The following is a 23,671-nucleotide window of genomic DNA, read 5'->3' on the forward strand; positions in this document are numbered from 1 at the left end:
TAGGTGGCAATTGCAGATATGTTACCATGAGAAGGTTCGGTGTTTGCGTTGCGATGGCTTGACCTTGACTTCTGAATCAAGGGACTCGATTGTTACATGCTGTAAAAATTGTGGTTGCATTTTGCCATCATCCCGACATGAGCCATAATTGTTATATGTGACGTGTGTATTCATATTTCATTTTAGGGTTCCAAAGCTTGGATTATTCCCATTGTCAACATTTGACGTTTCAATCTTTTATGTAAGACTTGTTATTTGAATCTTTAAGTTGATTTGTTATTAGATATAAGTTTGTGTGATTTTTGAGTTTTAAGTTTTAGGTTTTAGGTTTTGAGCAATTGGAAGTTCAGGATTTTTTGAGTAATTTTATGCGTCATTTTCATGGCAAATATTTGTTGTACACTTACAATTTTTTGGTGTTTTTGATGTTTTTTTCCAAGTGGCTCCTACCCTGAGTCGGTCGGGCTCCTAGTGACAAAGGTTGTCAGACAACGGGGCTCTTTTTGGCACAGTCGGGCTCCTTGTTACAAAGGTTGTGAGATGGCGGGACTCCTTATGATTGAGTTGGGGTTCTAGTGACAGAGGCTGTCAGAGAGTCGAGCTCCTGGTGACAGTTCGTTGTCAGCTTTTTATCCACATTGGGCGGTGGAGATCGCACGCACCATCAGAGATGCGACCTGCACTGTCCGCGCCCGCGATTCCCTCACTTGCCCTCTTAAATTTTTGGTAGTAGTTAGTCACGAGCGCGCAAGTGCGTGCGTGCGAGCGCATAGTGACCATGGGCAACCATTGACATACAAAAAGAAACATTTCACATTTTATGTTCTTCTGTTTGTGAGTAGTAACTGTAATGAGAAGATTGTGTATATTATTATATCCGACAAAGTTCTCACATTGGATTCAGTCTCCATCTTATTTTTAACGTCCTTCCATTTTTTCTTCTAACGCCCCTTCGAGTCTATTAAAGATATCAATCACATCGCACATCAAGTTGTGATTTGTCCTCACAAGTTAATACTGTGTTGGTGGACTTGGTTCTTCCTTATCATCCTTATCATCATCATCCTCAATATTGTGTTCAAGGTTGCAATTATCTCAATTATTGATATATGTAGTGGTAGTATAGTGTTTTCAAATGTATGTAATATGTTGATTATGATCCTAAACCTAATTATGGATGGGACATGGCGAAACCAGAAAATTGTCACTTAGGAGCAAGGAGTGTTGTGAATTAGTCCTACTTTATCCACTGCCATAAATTATGGATGGGACATGCCTGAAGACCCATTCTCACAAAGAATAAACTGATGATGTCTTCCTACATATTTTCAAATCAATGGTGGGGATTTGTCCTCAAACAATCAATCAATGGTGGGGTTTTGAACGTTCCTACGAAGTTTGATCACTGCTTTCCTCTTCTGCACAGCTACCTAATTACCATCAGCTTCAATGAAGATAATTAAGCCAAATTTCTTATGAAACCAAATTCCCTGCTTCATTCATGTTGAAACCCCTTGATCACCACATCATGAATATCATGCCAATTTATGTGTGTTTCTCTTTCATTCTTCTTCTTCAGTTTCTTCTTCTTCCCCAATATTTCCATGTCAAAGCTCAAAACAATGAAGGTAATTACAAGTTTCTGGATACCAATACATTGTTTATTAGCAATTGCATTGATCCCTAAGTATCCTTCATTTTATTGATACTTAAGGGGGGAGGGGGGTATTGTTTGTATCTAGCAATGATCTTCCTTCACAATCTCGTTTCGATCCATCTTTCCTACTCTTCATTGCATCTCTGATTGTTCTTCATTTGATCCATCGTTCCCTTATTTATTCTTCGTCCGATATGTTATTATTCTTCAATTTGATCCTTACTTTATCCTCAATTTGATCCATATTTTGTCGCCATTAATTGATCCATCATTCAGTCCTTACTTTCTCTTCATAATTTGGTCTTTATTCATGCCATTGGCTAGACTTAATTTGTGGAGAACAATTTTTTTAATAATCTAAATCAACATTACAGTTCAAGCACTCCTGAGTATTAAAACTGCAGTCGGGGGTTCAGCGTCCAACACAGCATCATGGGATAGTTCTGCATCCAATCCTTGTAATTGGACCGGAGTCACATGCTCCTTTAATCGTGTTATAGCTCTGTAATTTCTCCTTAATTTTCCATAAACCTCCTGATAAATGCTAATGATGTCATATTCATGTTAATTCTACTTTGATAATGCAAAGTATGTTGTATATTTCATTAATGCTAATTACGCCCTGTAGTTAATGATAATCAGGTCTTGCAAGTGCTATTATGGACTATTACTACAGTTAACAAATGCTAATCTGCCATGTACTTAACATTGATTGCGTTTAATTATGATCATCATGAATATTTTAATTTCATTTTAGGAATATGTCACATTTTGAACTACAAGGGACATTACCGAGTGATTCGTTCGCAAGCCTTACTGAATTAACATCGTTGGATCTATCAAACAATTTCCTGACAAGTCCTTTGCCATCGATATCTATGTTGACACAATTACATGACTTGTATGTTCTCCCTTTCAGAAAATAATATAATTTTGTTTTTTTACTAACTTGCAACACATTACTCTAATACTAATAATGTCTTACATTATGATTACATATTGCAGGAATTTAAGTTCCAATGTATTCAGACAAGAATTTCCAAACGACATACTAAGCTTAAAACAACTAGTGAAATTGTAAGTTTTTCTTTTTGATTATGAAACCCTTCTCGATAAATTATCTTCATTTCTCCATCCACAATTGTTTACTGCTATACAGCAATACATGAAGGAATTCACAGAGTCTGTATGCCCGTTTGAAAAGACTCAACAAAGTAATTATGACATGCATTAACATGTAAAAAGTCTTCACTTCTTTTCAGGCACATTGACAACAACAGATTCCAAGGTGCAGTTCCAGAAGGGATATCCGCTTTAACCAACCTGCAAGAATTGTGAGCCGAATTGATTGCTCTCATTACTTCCGTCAATTAGACCATTGAAGAAAACAATATACCAACCTACATACATACATAAATAAATATGGATGTAGGTTCTTCACAAGAAAAGGCAAATTATGAGATCAATTAGATGTATGATGGTTCAAAATCAATGGATGGAAACACCAATCACCTTATCTTGCATTGTTTGTATGAGATCCCAAGGAACTTTTTGACACCAGTAATGATTTGTAGGGTTTTGACACAAGCAATGATTTCTTCCACACCATCTGCGTGTAGTGTCCGCAGGTGTCGTAGTACCTAATTGAGAGCGAGAGAGATTAATTCTGTTCCCTAATTGCATCTGCAGGTGGTTTGGAAATAACTCACTAACATCCTTACCTGAAAGTCTTCCATCTCTTGTTCAGTTGACTGTTTTGTAAGCACAAATTACATGATTCCTCTATTGGGCTTTCTTTTGTCATATAGTAATTAATTTCAATATTACATGTGTAATCCAAATATGTAGTTGTATTTATGTGCTTCTAAGAATTGGGTGTTTGTTGCTGACATTTTTACAGAACAGCTTGGGGGAATTCTGATCTAAAAATAACTCAACTACCAGCAGAATGGGGTGTTTGGGTCAACTTGACATACTTGTAAGTGAACAATTTATTCTTTTTATGAGGTGCAATACAGGAATTAAGGCTTTCATGGTCTATGCTGAAGTGATTTTGGTGCATACAAGTCATTATCTTAAGTAATGATATGAAGAATACATGTAAACATGATGATAGGTGCATCCAAGATATTATTCTCACATTTTTACACAAGCATAAGTATGTTTAATTCTGAAATTATACACTAATGACTTGCCCATCTCTAGTCTGTTCTTTTGAGAAAATTAGCCTCGAGTCCATCTTCAGTATTTTTATTCAGAATTAAGCATGATTTTGAATAAATATCAAACAAATCGAACTCTCTATAAACCATTATTGATCAATAACAGATGCATATTATAATTTGAACCAAATTTAAAGAGTCTTTGAAGTGACATAATTCTGATAAAGTCTTGTTCTTCTTCTCAATAGGAATTTGCATGATATTGCCCTCAGTGGGACTTTACCATCAGAGTGGGGAGCTAACTTTACTAAAGTGCGAAGGCTGTATGTATTCACACAAACCTTGGTCACGCAATATAATGAAAGGAATCGTATTGGATTTACTCAGCCATTGAATGGATTGATATTCCAATAATGTTTTAATGTCATGTAGATGCAATTAATTTTTCTTCTATTTCTTAACTATATGCAGGCACCTTTATAATAATAAGTTGAGAGGATCTATTCCAGAGAGCTGGAAAACCATGACAAACTTGACGGAACTGTATGTATAGAGAACTGTTTCTCAATTAACGAAAAAAAATCATGACAAACCAAAAGTAACTGATTAGGGAAAATAAAATGTATCTTATTGTATACACAGGAGAATGGATGTAAATGAGCTCAGTGGCAATGTTCCATCATGGATAGGAAATCTCCAAAATACTGCATCCAAAGTGTAAGCCTCAAGCAACAAATTATTTTTATGTACATACGTACACATGTAACTACATAAATTTACATATGTATGTAAATATACATACATATATAAATGCTTTTCTTAACCAATTCTTAGGATTTCATGGATCACACCAAATGAATAAGATTTCATACATGGATTGCAGGTTATTTAAATGCAATTTCTTACAAGGACCACACCCAGCTTCCTATAACGATTCCACGTAAGTCATGTGCAGCTGCACCATCTATCATCCCCTAATAAATTATGAGATCCTGAATCAAGGGATAACACATCTAACAATCAAAGAGAGCCATTGCAGTCAAACCTGAAGGTTTAGCCATAGATTCTCCAAACTTGATGACAATTATATTAATTTAAGTACTCCAAAGGCCATATACCCTCAAACCTTACAAAAATGCAAACTCCATTATGGTACATTACAAATAAAAACTCCAGAATAGCCCCAATGTTTGCTTTCAAATGCCTCTGAGTTTTCATCAATACAATTCTCCTATGGGAACTAGCCAGGGAATCAAGAACTCAAGGGCATCAGAGAAATAAAGCAAAATTTGTGGGTATCTCGGTAGTTTTTTGCTAGATATGTGAGGAACTAGATCATTGCTCATGTTTGAAACAATCATGTGAGAGGCATACGATAAATCGTTCTTTTTCACGTTCAAATGTCCAGATGGAAAGGAAACTGCTTCGATTCAGACTTTGGGGCTCACAAGCAAGAATGTGGAGACAAGGAAAGCTGTGAACAATTTTTTGCAAGTAAGCTACTTACTTTTTGCACATGGAATCAATCATTAATCCAGATTTGGTTTGATGTAACTTTATATCTAGGTTTAGGTTTTAACATGTCTAGCAAATCATTATAAAATGCACGAAATTCTTGATTATTTTGCAAGCACCTATAAATTTCTCCAACTTCTTTTATAGAGAAAAAAACATTTCCGATAGGAGCAATCATTGGATCCATGATTGGAGTGGTGGTGATCTTATGTGGAATAATTGCCTTAATATGGTGGTTCAAGCCTTTTTCCACCTCAAAGAATCATAGGAGATATAGAAATGGTGTGATCACAAATCCTCTATGCTTTTAAGGATCAAGATCTCTCCAAATTGTGTGCCTAACCTACAGTTTCCTATTTTTAATCTTTGAAGTAGATCAAGATAGTGGTGATTGGGAAGTTCCTCCTGGTGTTAGGCGGTTTACATACAAAGAGATAATGAAAGCCACAAAATCATTTAACAAGGATTGTGAAATAGGAGAAGGTGGTTTTGGAAAAGTTTACTTTGCACACCTTGAAGATAATAAACAAGTTGCGATAAAAAGGGCCTCTGACGTAAGTTTTCAAGGTATAAAAGAGTTCCAGAATGAAATTACGTTGCTTAGTCGATTACACCACCGCCATCTCGTTCGGCTCGAAGGATTTTGTGATGACAAAGATGAGCAGGTATATATTATTGTGTATGGATGCCTCTAGGATCTTGCTAATATATAGATTAGAGCTTGGTAACATTAAAAATTTATACCAAGCTAGGAACTTATCTGTTTTCAACATTTATTTGGCTGTAGATCCTCGTCTATGAATATCTGAAAAACGGGAACTTGCATCACCATCTCTTTGGTAAAACCACCTACCTTTGCAATTATATGTAGAAATGAAGAGGAAGTTCTCAAATTGGAACTTATATAATGATAAATCTCATACACTTCTCCAAATTGAGTAACGTTTTTTTTCTAACTCTACATTTGTTATAGGCACAAGATAAAATTGGGAAATGTGTTAAGGGTATTTTCTTATATAAGAATAAAGTTGAAGGGAAATTGACCATAAATGAATCTTACCTGGCGTTATTTGTGATCTCATGACACAGATAAGGATGCATCCAGTTTGAACTGGTATAGAAGGCTTGAGATAGCACTTGGCGTTGCTCAAGGCTTGGAATATCTTCACACTTTTGCTGTAAATTGCTCGTGCCTTACACATTTGAATGTCTTGAATGATGCACAGGCCTTCAAACCGTAATTATTCACACTATATGCATGATGGAATTTTCATATACTTTTAATGTTCATCGACTCTTATCTTATCAAATAGATCATAATAGTTTATTTGAGATGTCCACATTATATGTCTAATTGGCAAATGCTCATTGACACGATTCATTGCTATGTAAATAATTTGTTATGTGTTCACATGACATTGGAATTGCACATAAGAGAATATATATCCTTGAAAACCATTCTTTATTCATGTGTATGTGCCTTATGTGAGGAAGGTGATCTGTTATTGCATTATGGATCCAGGATCCTCCTGTTATCCATAGAGATGTGAAGCCTAGCAACATTCTACTCGATGGCAATATGATCGCCAAAGTATCAGATTTTGGCATATCCAAGGCCAATCCGGAAATGGATACACATGTATCAACAAGACCAGCAGGCACTGCTGGGTAAGTACTTACTCACTACATTGGCATATCATAATTTCTTATAACACTGAAAACTACAAGCAAAATATCAAGTTTAAAATGAAACAAGAGACAACAGTATGAAATTATCATAGTTTCTTATAGCTTGAGTAAAACAAAGACTCACGCAAATGCGATTATAATCGTTATTTTACAGTTATCTAGATCCAGAGTACTTCTTACGACGTCAATTAACCACTGCTAGTGATGTGTATGGCTATGGAGTAGTATTGCTCGAATTGCTCACAGGCCAAGTTGCCATCGATCACAAGCGTATGGAGGATTATAATCTTGTTGGTTGGGTAATTAGCTTGCCTTTTGAACTTTCCTTTCATTCTTTTTGAAGTGATTTAAGGAATTTGTTGATTAATTTGTTTACTAAAAAAATTATTAGAATACATAACAATGCATAAGATTCCATGATATTATCTATTGTAGATTATATATAAAATACATTACCATGGGTGAATTAAAGCTAGTGTAAGTTCTGACTTATGGTATTTAGAAGCGTTCAAACAAAATATGTAACATTGTTTTTATTCTAAATAAGCTCTCTAGTCACTCAAATTAGGTATAGAATATAATGGCATTTGAACTAGTAGAGACCTTAATGTTTTATAAAAAGTCAAGTGGAGATGAATTCCATGTAAAGAAAGATTTTAGATATATGTATCGTTCTGTTCAGTTATAATGGTATTTGATTTTAGATGTCATTTTATGACTTTCTTCACATAAAATGACCAATTAAGGCATAAGAAGACTAGTAATTATTTAACCAAGGCTTAGGACAAAAGGCAAAAACAATAAATGTATAGGTGCAAACATTAGTGATAAACCAAAACGTAAAGAACATATATAAAACACTTGCGTATGATGAGAACGATGATTGTATATAAACCCCTCCAATCTTGATCAGGTGAATGGAAAGCTCAAACGGAACTGGAATGTGAGGGCAATCATTGATCCAAGACTTGGATCGAACTATCCAATTGATGAATACAAAGAAGTGGTAGAGATTGCAACGCAATGCACAACATATGATAGAAATGAAAGACCAAAAATGCAGGTGAATCTAAATACATATATACGCATTTAGAAATACACAATGTACATTTTAGACATAATATGTATATACATATATACACATTTAGGAAAATGCCCAAAAACTTGTTTGGATACATGCAAAGATGTAAACACAGACAATTTGGATACACAACACACACACACACACACACACACACACACACATGCATATAGACAGATATATGCAAGATACCCACATACCCACAGACACATGCATGCAACATACATACCCACACATGTACATACATACATACATACATACATACATACATAATACTAACTTATGAATGGGAGCTTGATTGATGGCAGACTGTAGCAGCAAGGTTGGAGCAAATATTGAGAGGGCTACAACCTCCTCCAGAGCATATGGTTATACTGCCTCCTCCATCCCCCACTTCTCTTGCTTCCAACAAGGGACTTGATCAAACGACAAACAGCTTGAATGACATCAACGTAACATATAGCTTGGGTGTGGAACCACGTTGATTTCGATGAAAATGCACATAGAAAGAAATATTTACGCATGTATCATGCTACTATACAATTTGCATGCATTGTAATAATGATTGTTCCCACTTTTGTAATCTCACTTGTGATGGCCATATTGTACTTTTCCAATCACTTTATTTCTACTTTCCCTTATCATCCAAATTGTTCTAGGATATATATGTATGTCATATGAAAAAAATTACTTTGTGACATGATTGATTTTGTTAATGAATACATACATATATTATGTGGTGAATTAATCATTGTTCTAAGGTGCAAAGACATTATAAACATGCATGTCTAGATTTTGGCTCCATACTCATTTTTGTGGTCCATATAATATTGTAAAACCGATTTCATCATCAACCTACCATCATTGTATGTTCATGTATTGTATCTTGCATCATATCTCTTAAAGGGTGAGATTTATTGGGACCATTTATGGATGTGACATTTAATTAGCATGATTTTATCATATATCTATGACATGCATGGAGTCTTATTTTCCATGATATTATCCAACATCAATATCATAATTCTTAAATTGGGGAACTCATAGTATAGTATAGATAGCATTTACTTACTTGAGCCAATATACACACTCAATTATTGTAGTTCTCAAATTGGTAGAATGTTACGAATACAAATAACATTATTTGACGGAGTCAATATACTTAAGATAGATCCATTAGGCCAAGAATTGTACGAAGGCATACACCTAGATCATAAACAAAGAATATTTATTTACCCAAACTACATTCTCGAATTGAGCTACTGATTTGGAATCATACAACTCGCCAACAACAACTATGTTTCTCTCATCTCTGAGGAACTTTGCAACATTTGATTAGTTTAATTAAACAGAATAATACAATTAGATTACAATTGAATTGATAACATGTGAATTGATATCATTACAATTGTGATTAGCTTTAAGTAGGCTACTACATGCATCAAACTTATAGTATGTGTAGGTGCCTAGGACTTCTTATTATAGCAACATGTGTAGTTCTACATTCGTCAAAGAATATGGTTTTCGAGTAAGTCTTAATCTCTTTGTAGGCATATTTTGGTAGAGCTTGTGAATGGAAGTGTGGTTTTGTTCTTATTAGTATATGTGTCATATATCTAATGTACTCAACAGTTAGGTCCTATTGAGACAATAATTAGTTTCTTGGCTAGATGCCTTGAACAAGAGAGGACAATGAGAGTTCGTTGACTCTTTGTATATGAGGTTAGCAACTTGAGAGTGCTTGATAACCACTCTCATTCGACTTGCCATCAAGTGGGAATACAATGTTCGAGCCCCCGCATATGATCTTAGCGAGGAGATGGAACTTCTCTTTTTTGAGAATGCATTCGGTGGAAGCATCTTGAGATGACACAATCCACTCAGAGAGAAAGCCCAATTCACTAGTTCAATGTTATCTAGCATGGATATTCCCCCACACAAACATGTTTTATTGTAGGCATCACAATGCTTTTCTTAGCTCATGTACAATGGTTAGAGACTTCACTTGATATCACATTGATTGTTTCACAATTTCAGTCGATCAAATCTTACAAAGTGTTTCCTTGTTTTTGTCAAATTTCAATGAGCTCACAATCGAAGTGGACCCACAAGATCAACAAGTCACCGATTGGAGCAAGCCCACAATTGAAGACGGCCAAGCCAACAAGTCCAACAAGCCAGCGATTCAGCCGAACATTTAAGAATAAACTATTGACACCTCCAATGATAATCATTGGAGGTGTCAAAATGGTAAATGGTAAATGCACTCTTGCCAAAAACTCAAACCCAGCCCACAATCGGAAAGTATATAATGTGTGTGGTATGGTTAATTCATTGGACTTGATAATTATTCCTTATCATCATATATCGTGTTTAAACATTGGGGTCATAAAGCTAATTATGAGTGCGACACGCCAAACAGACATAAAATTGTAGTCAGGACAAGGACTGTATTCCTACTCTGTGTGTGCATCATTATCACATACAAAGTACATTAAAGTAGACATCATTTAAATTAAAGGTTTGAATACTTTATGTAATTCAAAGCTTCATCGATATGTCTGCGTAGTCACCATCGGCAAACATTGACACATAAACAATTCAAAAGCAAGAAACATTGACAAAAAAAAAAAAACATTTGACATTTTATGTTCTAAGGATCAGAATCCGTCTTCTTCTGTTTGTGAGTAGTAACTGTAATGAGAAGATTGTGTATATTATTATATCCGACAAAGTTCTCACATTGGGTTCAGTCTCCATCTCATTTTTCATGTCCTTCCATTTTTTCTTTGAATGCCCTTCGAGTCTATTAAAGATATCAATCACATCGTACATCAAGTTGTGATTTGTCCTCACAAGTTAATACTGTATTGGTGGACTTGGTTCTTCCTTATCATCCTCATCATCAAGATTGTTTTCAAGGTTGCAATTATCTCAATTATTGATACATGTAGTGGTGGTACATTGTTTTCAAATGTATGTAATATGTTGATTATGGTCCTAAACCTAAATATGGTCTGGATTGTATTGTGTGTGTGTGTGTGTGTGTGTGTGTGTGTGTGTGTGTGTGTGTGTGTGTGTGTGTGAAGACATAAAATTGTCTCTTGCAGCAAGGATTGTATTGAATTAGTCCTACTTTATCCACTGACATAAATTATGGATGGGATATGCCTGATGTCTTTCTACATATTTTCAAATCAGTGGTGGGGTTTTGTTTTTGTATTTTTGAACATTCCTCGGAAGTTTGATCACTGCTTTCCTCTTCTGCACAGCTCCCTACTAATTCAGTATCAGCTTCAATCAACATAATTCAGCCAATTCTCTTATCAAACCAAATTCCCTGCTTCATTCATGTTGAAACCCCATGATCATCACATCATGAAGATCATACCAATTTATGCGTGTTTCTCTTTCATTCTTCTGCTTCTGCTTCTTCTTCTTCTTCCCCAACATTCCCATGTCAAAGCTCAAAACAATGAAGGTAACTACAAGTTTCTGGATACCAACATTGTTTATTAACAATTCTACCGATCAATTCGATTTGCTCCCTAAGCGTCCTTTATTTGATACTGAGAATTATTCTTCAGATATCTCCTTCAATTACTTTCAATTCTATCCTCACTTATTATCCATTTGAATTTTGAGCCATAATCAATCTTCAGCTTCACTATCAAAATTTATTTGTATCTAGCTATCATCTCTCTTCACAATTGAGCTTCATTCCATCCTTCCCCACTCCTCATTTGATTGGACGTCATTCCCTGATTTATTCTACATCAGATCTGTTCCTATTCGTACATTCGATCGTTACTTTCCCCTCCATTTGAATCATCATTTGGTCCCTTCTTTGTCTCCATGTGATCTGTCATTCAATCCTAATTACTTTCTCTTCATAATTTGATCTTTGTTAACCCCATTAGCTAGACTTAAAGTCTTGTTGAGGGCATTAATTTGTAGCATTTAAAATCAACTGATTGCTTATATCAATTACAGTTCAAGCACTCCTGAGTATTAAGACTGCGGTCGGTGGTTCAGCGTCAAACATAACATCATGGGATAGTTCTGCATCCAATCCTTGTAATTGGACTGGGGTCACATGCTTCTCCACTCGTGTTATATCACTGTAATTGCTTCTTAATGATCCATTAACCCCTAGATTAATGTTAATTATGTCCTATTCAAATTAATTCTTGTTCGATAATGCAAATATGTCCTATATTTCCTTAATGCTAATTATGCCGTTTAGTTAATGATAATCAGGTCTTGCAAGTGCTCATTATGGTCTATTACTACAGTCAACTAATGCTAATTTTCCATGTAGTTAACATTGATTGTGTTCTAATTATGATCTCCATGACTATTTTAAAAATGTTTTAGGAATATGTCACGATTTGGGCTACAAGGCACATTACCAAGTGACGTGTTCACAAGCCTTACGGCATTAACATCATTGGATCTATCAAACAATTTCCTGACAAGTCCTTTGCCACGGATATCTATGTTGACACAATTACATAACTTGTATGTTCTCCCTTTCAGAAAATAATATAATTCTGTTTTTCTTACTAACTTGCAACTCAATACTCTAATACTAAATATGAGTTGCATTATGATTACATATTGCAGGAATTTAAGTTACAATGCATTCAGCCAAGAATTTCCAAACGACGTACTAACCTTAAAACAACTTGTGAAATTGTAAGTTTTTCTTTTTGATTATGAAACCCTTTTCATAATATATCTTCATTTCTCCATCCGCAATTGGTTATCGCATTGACAATAATAACAAAAGGCATGCATGCAATCTGATGTATACTGTGAAACAGCAATACATGAAGGAATTCACAAAGTAAAATAAAGATAACATGCATTAACATGTAAAAAGTCTTCACTTCTTTCCAGGCACATAGACAACAATTTCTTCGAAGGTGCAATTCCAGAAGGGATATCTGCCTTATCCAACCTCCAGGAATTGTGAGCCCAATAAGCTTCTCTCATTAAGTCTTTCAATTAGACCATCCAAGAAAACAATATACATACTATTTTCCAGAATTGCAAATACAGGTGGCTTGGAAATAACTCATTCACATCCTTACCCAAAAGTCTTCCATCTCTTGTTGACTTGACTGTTTTGTAAGCACAGATTACTTGACTCCACTATTGGGTTTTATTTTGTCATAGTAATTAATTTCAATATTACATACGTAATCCAAATATGCAATTGTATTTATGTGCTTGAAAGAATTGGATGCTTGTTGCTGACATTTTTACAGAAATGCTTGGGGGAATTCTGATCTAAAAATAACTCAACTACCACCAGAATGGGGTGTATGGGTCAACTTGACACACTTGTAAGTGAACAACCTACTCTTTTTATGAGGTGCAATACATAAATAAAATGAGGGTTTCATATTGGTCTATGCTTAAGTGATTTTGGTGCATACGAGCCTTTATCTTAAGTAATGATAGGAAGAATACATGTGATTTAACATGATGATAGGTGCATCCAAGGCATTATCCTCACATTTTTACACAAGCATAAGTATGTTTAATTCTGAGATTATACACCTGAAAAACAGCGTTGTGCAAATGACTTGCCCAACTCTAGTCTGTTCTTTTGAGACAATTAGCCTTGAGTCCATCGTCAGTATTTTTATTCGGAATTAAGCATGATTTTGACTAAATATCAAACAAGTTGAACTCTCTATAAATCATTATTTGTCAATAATGGACGCATATAATTATAATTTTTGAACAAAATTTAAAGAGTCTTTTAAATAACACAACTGTTCTGATAAAGTCTTCTTCTTCTTCTCAATTAGGAATTTGCATGGTATTGACCTCACTGGGACTTTACCATCAGCGTGGGGAGCTAACTTTACTAAACTGAAATTGCTGTATGTATCCTCACAAACCTTGCTCAATACCATTTTTCCTCTTCATCTGATATAGTGAAAGGAATTGTATTGCATTTAGTCAGCCATTGAATGGAGTGATATGATTCTGGAGAGCATCTTCCAATAATGTTTTAATTTCATGCAGATGCAATTAATATTTTTTCTATTTCTTAACTATATGCAGGAACCTTTACGAAAATAGGTTGAGTGGATCTATTCCTGAGAGCTGGAAAACCATGACAAGCTTGACGGAACTGTATGTATAGAGAACTGTTTCTCAATTAACATAAAAAAATCAGGATGTCAACACAAAAATAACTGATTAGAGAAAATAAAACGTACTATCTTATTGTGTACACAGGAGAATGTATACAAATGAGCTCAGTGGCAATGTTCCATCTTGGATAGGGAATCTCCAGAATACTGCAGACAGAGTGTAAGCCTCAAGAAAAACCTATTTGTATGTACATATGTACACATGTAACTACATACATTTACGTATGTATGTAAATATACGTATATAAATGCCTTTCTTAACCAATTCTTGAAATTTCATGGATCAGACCAAATGAATAAAAACTCCTAAACATCATAGTACATGGATTGCAGGCAGTTTCAATGCAATTTCTTACAAGGATCATACCCAGATTCATTCGACGATAACACGTAAGTCATGTGTACGTCCACCATCACTCTTTCCCTAATAAAGGATGACATCCTGAACACATCTAACCATTCTAAGAGAGCCATTGCAGTCAATGTTGAAGATTTACCCATAGATTCTCCAAACTAGATGACAATTATATAAATTTAAAGTACTATAAAGGGCATATACCCTATATTACAAAAATGCAGACTCTATTATGGTACACTAAAATAAAAACTCCAGAATATCCCCAACATTTACTTTGAAATGCCGCTGAGTTTTCATCAAAACAGTTCTCCTATGAGAACTAGCCAGGGAATTAAGAACTCAAGGGCATCGGAAAAATAAAGCAACACTTGTGGGTATCTTGGTAGTTTTCTTCTAGATACGTGAGAAACTAGATCATCGTCGCTCATGTTTAAAACAGTGATGTGAGAGGCATAAGATAAATACTTTGTTTTTCGCGTTCACCTGTCCAGATGGAAAGGAAACTGCTTTGATTCTGACTTTGGGGCTCACAAGCAAGTATGTGGAGATGATAAAAGCTGTGAAATTTTTTTTACAAGTAAGCTACTAGCTTTCTGCAAATGGAATCAATCATTAATCCAGATTTGGTTCAGGTTTTAAGATGTGTAGCAAATTATTATGAGATGCACCAAATTCTTGGTTATATGCAAGCACCTAAATCTCCAACTTCTTTTACAGAGACAAAGAAATTTCCAATAGGAGCAATCATTGGATCCATGATTGGAGTGGTGGTGATCTTATGTGGAATAATTGCCTTAATATGGTGGTTCAAGCCTTTTTCCACCTCAAAGAATCGTAGGAGATATAGAAATGGTGTGATCACAAATCCTCTATGCTTTTAAGGATCAAGGTATCTCCAAATTGTGTGCCTAACCTACAGTTTCCTATTTTTAATCTTTGAAGTAGATCAAGATAGTGGTGATTGGGAAGTTCCTCCTGGTGTTAGGCGGTTTACATACAAAGAGATAATGAAAGCCACAAAATCATTTAACAAGGATTGTGAAATAGGAGAAGGTGGTTTTGGAAAAGTTTACTTGGCACACCTTGATGATAATAAACAAGTTGCGATAAAAAGGGCCTCTGACGTAAGTTTTCAAGGTATAAAAGAGTTCCAGAATGAAATTATGTTGCTTAGTCGATTACACCACCGCCATCTCGTTCGGCTCGAAGGATTTTGTGATGACAAAGATGAGCAGGTATATTGTGTACGTTGGTTTTAGGCTCTTGATAATATATAGATTAAAGCTTGGTCACATTAAAAATTTATACCAAGCTAGGAACTTATCTGTTTTCAACGTTGATTTGGCTGTAGATCCTCGTCTATGAATATCTGAAAAACGGGAACTTGCATCACCATCTGTTTGGTAAAATCACCTAACTTTGCAATTATATTTAGAAATGAAGAGGAAGTTCTCGAATTGGAACTTATATAATGATAAATCTCACACTTTTCCAAATTGAGTATTTTTTTTTCCTAACTCTACATTTGTTTTATCCAGAAGATCAAGAATCACATCATAATTTCAGAAAAAGTATTAAGGGTATTTTGTAAAATAAGAACCAATTTGAAGGGCAATTTATGATAAATGAATCTTAGTTACTGCTACTCGTGATCTCATGAGACAGATAAGGATGCATCAGCTTTGAACTGGTATAGAAGGCTTGAGATAGCACTTGGCGTTGCTCAAGGCTTGGAATATCTTCACACTTTTGCTGTAAATTGCTCCTGCCTTACACATGTGAATGTCTTGAATGATATATACGCCTAATAGGCATGTATTGTATTTCCTTCCCAAAATCACTTGTCTTCAAACCATAATCATCCACACTATATGCTGATGCGAATTGTGATATACTTTTAATGTTCATCCACTCTTATCTTTATCAAATAGATCATTATCATTTATTTGAGATGTCCACAATATATGTCTAGTTGATTCTGATTCCTGTGTAAATAATTTGTTATGTGCTCATATAACATTGAAATTGCAGATAAGAGAATTTATATCTTTGAAAAATATACTTTATTGATGTGTGTATGTAACTTATGTGAGGAAGATGATTTATTATTGCATTATGGATCCAGGATCCTCCTGTTATCCATAGAGATGTGAAGCCTAGCAACATTCTACTTGATGGAAATATGATTGCTAAAGTATCAGATTTTGGCATATCCAAGGCCAATCCGGAAATGGATACACATGTATCAACAAGACCAGCAGGCACAGCTGGGTAAGTACTTGCCCACTACATTGGAATATCATAATTTTTTATAACACTGAAAACTACAATCAAATGTCATAGTTATCATAATTTACAATGAAACAAGAGACAATACCATGAACTTATCATTGTTTCTTATAGCTTGAATAACACAGACTAACGCAAATACGATTATAATCGTTATTTTATAGTTATCTAGATCCAGAATACTTCTTACGACGTCAATTAACCACTGCTAGTGATGTGTATGGCTATGGAGTAGTGTTGCTCGAGTTGCTCACAGGTCAAGTTGCCATCGATCATGAGCGTATTGAGGATTATAATCTTGTCGGTTGGGTAATTAGCTTGTCTTTTAAACTTTCATTTCTTTCTTTTTGAAGTGATTTAAGGATGTTTCCAAAAAAATTTGATTGATTTGTTTGCTAAAAAAAATGAATAGAATACATAACGATGATAGGAATACAGGTCGGAGCCGGCCAACCCCTCAGGAATTTGATTCAGCTGATCAAGAAACACAAGACAAAATACAAACAGAAATGTAAAATACAAAGACACGCAGTTTTATGTGGAAAACCCTAAAACAGGGAAATCACGAAAAAACAATAGAGATAACACAGAACAAAAACACCAGATATAGGACTCAGACAAGAAAGCTGCTCTCATGCCAGAACTCTGTCCTATGCGTCTGTAGTGTGTGCAGGATCCTCAATTGCTTTCATGCTCTCTTTCTCACTGTTCTCTGTTTTGCATACAACTCTGTATATCCACACTCTGTATCTCCATATGCATATAAATTTATAATGTTATATATATAGTCTTGCCAGGTACTGTTAAATATATATACACATGTTTATGTGTAAGTATATATTATTTACATTTTAGGCCTCGGCCAATTTCAACGGCTCTTAGCCGTAAGCTGACACGACCCTTACACGATAGCCGGCTCTCAGCCGATGTCGTTGATATCCACGACTTCCAGATTGGCACACCTTATCTTGTCAAGTGCGAAAGCGAAAGCCTTCCCAGGGCTTTCGATCATTCTTTGGAACTTGTTCTCTTCCACGGGCCGCATGAAGCCACCCCCACCGATCTTGAGCTTTCGTAGTGTCATGTCAATGAATCAGTGTCCAATTCTGCATTGGTCTTGTAAGCTAAGGACAGCCGCAACCCCCTTCATCCATTCCCAACTATCCTTCGGTAAGGGTGTCAATGTTGGCCTTATCTTCCGGTCCGACCATTTGCTCGAATCTCGCAATCGCCTCATATATCTCAATCAAGTTAACCAGAATCATCTCGTCCTCATTCAGGCCTGTCATGATCACCCTTTACAATTCACCGAGGGTATCGTCGAACGAAACTGCTTCCATGATGCCACTGATAAAGTCATCGAGATCCATCGCTCTGCACTTCTTCAAGTATTTCTCGATTTTTATAACTTTGTGCTTCTCTCGGCTGTCGATGCTAGCTATGATATATCCTCTAACTTCTTACCTATTTGACATGTGGTGGTATAGGGGTGGGGTTTCGATCAATTCCCCGGACTATCTCGGCCCCATACCTTAATAGTCCTCAAAAATCCTCTCAGCCTTCGCCATCGAGGGAGTCCATGTTACGTTCGTGGTTTGGCCGAATTGTTAGAAATTGGACGGAGGGCCTTCCTTCTTGGCTCTTCACTCACGTATAGGCCGACCCATTGTCTAGCACCTTATTCTCCATCCGGTTCGTTGTGATGTACGGTTCGCCTAATATGACCGGATGAGAGAACGCTTCTTACATGAAGAAGTGTTGGTCAATCTCTACATCCCCCACCTTCACCCAAATGTTTGGGCATGCCCCATGTAATTCCTCCTCCGTAGCACAGGTCGCCAAACTATCTTCTACCCATGCTTGGTTTTGATGGGTCACTTTCCCTTCTTGTTAAAGTACATGAACATCAGGTTGACCTCCGATTCGTGATTGAGCAGCACCACGACCAGCTCCTTCACGTCTTCGATCGGACCGGTATCTCAATCATTGCCCTTGCCCAATGTGGCCTTAGGCTAGTGTAGTGGCTATCTAGATTTTCTTCTTCTACCACCACTTCGTCTATTGCCACCATGCTTACAACAACAGGTTTTGCGCTCTCTTGCTCCGTCGAAAGTCGCTTTCTTGTCATGAGGTTGATCATGTTGTCGTGCAATTCTTTCTTTGCAATACGAAGCAACTCCCTCAACGTGATTTTGACAAGGTTATTGAAGATTCTCTCCTCTAGGACCTTCCACTGGTCCGTCGATTTCTTCTTCCCCCTTTCGTTTTGCGTGTGGGTTGGATTGCCCCCGTCTCTTCGCGACACGTTTCGAGTATCATATATTCTTGAGGGGCTTGCCCCTCCGCCCTTTTTGACCCGTCTCTTGTCGGCCATAACCCCGTAGTTTTGGCATGCACCTTCTATGAAGTTGGTCCTCTCTTCCACTGGATCGTCCCATCTGGTAAGCTGGACCCGGATCCATCTCTCCGCACGGTCCGCTTTCTCCTCCTTCAACTTCTTTTCGGAGAAGCCTTCAAGTATGACTAGCTAGAATCCGGCGTCATTCCCTGTCCCGGCACTCTTCTCGTCACCTACTTGGATATTGGCCGATGTCGAGTAGTGGACAACCTCGACGTGTCGTGCTGCCACCTCCTCCATTATCCTATTCATGCCTCCTCGTCCACTGTTCATCTCTAGGGGCCTCCACATTTCGCTAGCATGCACTCGATCGTTCCAGAGGTATACCACATTATTCCTTAGTGCTTTCGCAATGTCAGTGCAGTCTTTCTGGATGTGATCACACTACATACACCGCTAGATGCACGATGACCGCCGATCACGATTAGGTTCCCCGTCATCCCTCCGGGCTTGGTAAATCCCCAGATCCCTCACCATCTTTGTGAGCTCATCCAATGCCGCTCCTCCGGACGGTCGGCTGGTAACGTTTGTTTGTGCTACTAGACCTGTGTCAGCCCATCTTCTCACTTCTTCTTTTCAAGTCGTGACTTCCACAGCTTTGCTCTCGGCAATTGGTCCACATGAGGACCCTTCATCATTTCATTCGTCTTTCATCAAAATGGTTGTAGACCCTTTTCACCATGGGTTGAGCCTGTCATCTGTCTCCAAGAGGAGACCTAGCTTCTCTCTGTCTCCCACATCGACCTCTTTTATGAACGATAGAACCTTGCTCGTATCGAGCACAGTCCTATCCAGTGCCGACAATCGTGCAAAGCCCTTTTCAAAATCTTGAAGGAGCGTTGTTGTCTTCCTTCCAATCCCAAGGAGCTTCTTCGACAACCAGAGCAAGTCATCAAGTCCTATCTTTTGAGGAGTCGCTCCTCAAACTCTGACCAATTGCAGTAGTCTGCTTGTACTTCGAGTGCCTCGAATGGATGCTTGGCGTACGACTCAAGTGAATCCCGTGAGTCGCCTTTCATTCGAGATGTCTTGTATGAGCATCTCCAAACTTGTAGGCCTCCAAATACAAATGACGCAGATTCAACCACAACATGATATGAATCGATTAATGACAAAAGCTAAACCCAATTGTTTACCATCGCAGCATCGAGCCGGCCAACATCAATCAAGATACAATGAATATCCACAGGCAAGCTTCCAATAAGGGAGATCTCAGGCTCGTGAATGCGAGTGGAGGCCTTGCACAGTGATCGGAGTAGATACACCAGAACCCTAAGAGCGTTCGAGCTCAAGAACCCTAAAGAAGAGAGAATTTATCAACTAAACAAAAACCTAAAAGTGCTCCTGGCCGATCCATAACCGGCTCTTACTTCTCCCATTAGGATGGAAACAACATAACAAACAATGCATAAGACTCCATGATATTATATATTGTAGATGTTGCTACTATGAGAATATGCTTAAAATACATTACCATGGGTGAATTAAAGCTAGAGGCTCTTACTTACAATGTTTAGGAATATGCAACGTTGTTTTTATTCTAAATGAGCTCAAATTAGGTATAGAATATAATGGCAATTGAACTAGTAGATAATGTCATAAAAAATCAAATGGAGGTGAATTCCATGTAAAGAAATCTTTTAGATATATGCATTGTTGTGTTCAGTTCTAATGGTACTTGATTTTAGATCTCAATTCTTAAATAAATAAAACTTGATAAAGCTCATGCAATGACTTTCCTCACATAAAATGACCAATTAAGGCATAACAAGACCAATAATTCTTTAGCCAAGGCTTAGGACCAAAGGCAAAAACAATAAATGTATAGGTGCAACCATTAGTGATCAACCAAAACGTAAAGAACATATATAAAACACTTGCCTATGATGAGAATGGTGGTTGTATATAGACCCCTCCAATCTTGATCAGGTGAATGGAAAGCTCAAATGTGATGGGAATGTGAGGGCTATCATTGATCCAAGACTTGGATCGAACTATCCATTTGATGAATACAAACAAGTGGTAGAGGTTGCAGTGCAATGCACAACGTATGATAGAAATGATAGACCAAAAATGCAGGTGAACCTAAATACATATATACGCATTTAGAAATACACAATGTACATTTTAGACATAATATGTATATACATACATATATACACAATTAGGAAAATGCCCAAACACTCGTTTGGATACATGCAAAGATGCAAATACAAACAATTTGGATACACAACACATGTATATAGACAAATATATGCACCATAACCACAAACACAAACACATGCATGCAACATACACACACACACACACACATATGTACATACATACTCTAACATGTCTAACCTTTGATTGGGAGCTTGATTGATGGTAGACTATAGCAGCAAATTTGGAGCAGATATTGAGAAGGCTAGAACCTCCTCCAGAGCACATGGTGATACTACCTCCTCCATCCTCCACTTCTCTTCCCTCCAACAATGGACTTGATCAAACCACAAACAACTTGAATGACATCAAAATAACATATGGCTTGGGAGTGGAACCACATTGATTTCAATGAAAATTCTCGTAGAAAGAAAATGTATGCACATGTATCATGTATATATACCATACATTCAAATTCAGATTCATATAGATGTATATGTTAGTATGTACCATATACGCATGCAAAATAATGACCGATGATTGTGCGAGTGTGAAATTGTATGTGCAACCCACCATGACATAAGATTTTGGTTAACTTTTAAGTTTTTTTCATAAAATGTCATTTCGTGTTCTGAAGCTAGATGTGGAGATGGAGTAACTTTAATGGCTACCCCCCTAGACGCTCGAAGACATGGATTATTGAGTCCTTATAACTCCATGCCATATATAAGTTGCTTGCTTTCAATATTATATTGTTATGATACTTATTATACATTCAAATACATTCTACTTGATGCAATATTATGAGTTCATGGCGAAATTTACTTCCCAAACTTTGATAACATTAAGGACATGGTAAAAAAGAGTAATCAAGAAAGAAAGCAAGACCAAGAGATCACTAAGACTTGAGTCCTATAAGTGAAAGATTTTGTGATGTCTGGCCCTTGACTAGACGATAAAAGAATCCTGCAAGAAAGATTCATGGTCGTGCAATTGGCTTGATACATAAGTATCTAACAAAGTTGGGACAATAATGGAGAAGGTAAATGTAGCAGAAGAATGGGCTAAGTTACGAATCGACCTCTATTTGGGGGTTTCATTGATGCCAGACTATCTCAGCAAGTTTGGAGGAGATCTTGAGAAGGTTGCAACCTCCTCTAGAGCACATGATGATACTTCTCTTCTTGTGAACAAAACTCAACCAAACCACGAACAACTTGAATGACATCAAAATAACATATGTATTGGAAGTGGAACCACGTTGATGTTGATGGACATGCATGCGTTGTGTATGTATACAACATACATTCACATTCATATGTGTGCATGTATAGATTGGTATATACCCTACCTATATCCACACATATTCATTTATGCTTATGCATGTAAGGTAATAAAGAATTAGTGTTGATTGTGTGTGCACGGCACCACGACATAAGAGCTTGGAAGACATTTTGTCATTAAAATGTGAGTTTTGAGTGTTCTTGAGGTGGATGTGGAGATCAAGTAGTTGCATGGAAATGTCTAGAATCGTTGAGTCCCTTCAAGTTCATGTCATTTTTTGTGTTACTTGTCTCTAGATATTTTTTCTGGAGTTGACGGCTTAATTTAGTTCTCAAGGTTTGAATATATCACTGTGGAATTCCATGCTAGTATATGAATCTCCAGGTTGATGTACATATTTTTCTATGTTGTGTGAGAGCTTGAACAAAATCATATGATGTCCAAAATTGCTCTAGCGTGGTCCTTCAAACAAGTGATGAATGGTAAATAAGGTGATTGTATTTTATAAATGGTGAGTCCCACATTTATAATCTTGCAATGGCCAGTTCATATTTTTCCAACCACTTGATTTCTAATCTAGCTTTTACATGACCCATAATCATCATCCAAATGGTTAGGGTCCAATTTGTTAGGGTTTTCATTTCATTCAATCCTAAGACAACATGCCATATATATGCATACATACTCTTCAGAGACAAGCTAAACATGCATGTATGTGTATATAAATGGAAGTGTGAGAAACCACACTTTATTGTAAACCGTGTCAACTATGAACTAGATTCAATATCCAATTAGGTGCTTGGAGGTAGTTTCATCAAAGAATACTTACGCATTCTTATTCCTCCAAGGGGAGTGCGAAGAAGAAATGTACATGGTACAACCACCTGAATTCAAGTCCAAAGCGCACCTGCTTGCAATATGCC

At 36.6% G+C, this 23,671-nt stretch overlaps 2 protein-coding genes across 2 annotated transcripts; both read left to right on the forward strand.

The window, feature by feature from the left end:
* Positions 1-1,404: 1,404 nt before the first annotated feature.
* LOC147864716 (uncharacterized) lies at positions 1,405-8,737 on the forward strand. The gene is made up of 20 exons (XM_087318847.1): positions 1,405-1,628; positions 2,032-2,161; positions 2,415-2,558; positions 2,663-2,734; positions 2,920-2,991; positions 3,347-3,415; positions 3,558-3,635; positions 4,068-4,142; positions 4,291-4,362; positions 4,462-4,536; positions 4,703-4,759; positions 5,228-5,313; positions 5,482-5,616; positions 5,710-5,999; positions 6,122-6,173; positions 6,424-6,512; positions 6,857-7,002; positions 7,178-7,322; positions 7,937-8,086; positions 8,413-8,737. Exons 1-20 carry the CDS (start codon positions 1,502-1,504, stop codon positions 8,587-8,589), a joined length of 2,241 nt encoding a protein of 746 aa, XP_087174973.1. The 5' UTR covers positions 1,405-1,501; the 3' UTR covers positions 8,590-8,737.
* A 2,574-nt stretch (positions 8,738-11,311) lies between these two features.
* On the forward strand, positions 11,312-22,263 carry LOC147864717 (putative LRR receptor-like serine/threonine-protein kinase At1g67720). The gene is made up of 20 exons (XM_087318846.1): positions 11,312-11,585; positions 12,098-12,227; positions 12,482-12,625; positions 12,731-12,802; positions 13,007-13,078; positions 13,169-13,237; positions 13,378-13,455; positions 13,927-14,001; positions 14,186-14,257; positions 14,363-14,437; positions 14,611-14,667; positions 15,127-15,212; positions 15,353-15,487; positions 15,581-15,870; positions 15,987-16,038; positions 16,301-16,389; positions 16,761-16,906; positions 17,089-17,233; positions 21,252-21,401; positions 21,694-22,263. Exons 1-20 carry the CDS (start codon positions 11,456-11,458, stop codon positions 21,868-21,870), a joined length of 2,244 nt encoding a protein of 747 aa, XP_087174972.1. The 5' UTR covers positions 11,312-11,455; the 3' UTR covers positions 21,871-22,263.
* Positions 22,264-23,671: the final 1,408 nt, after the last annotated feature.

This window comes from Azolla caroliniana, unplaced genomic scaffold, assembly GCF_043228905.1.
Source record: "Azolla caroliniana isolate FFs.n. ecotype wild unplaced genomic scaffold, voAzoCaro1.0.p SCAF_4, whole genome shotgun sequence".
NCBI classification, from domain to species: domain Eukaryota; kingdom Viridiplantae; phylum Streptophyta; class Polypodiopsida; order Salviniales; family Salviniaceae; genus Azolla; species Azolla caroliniana.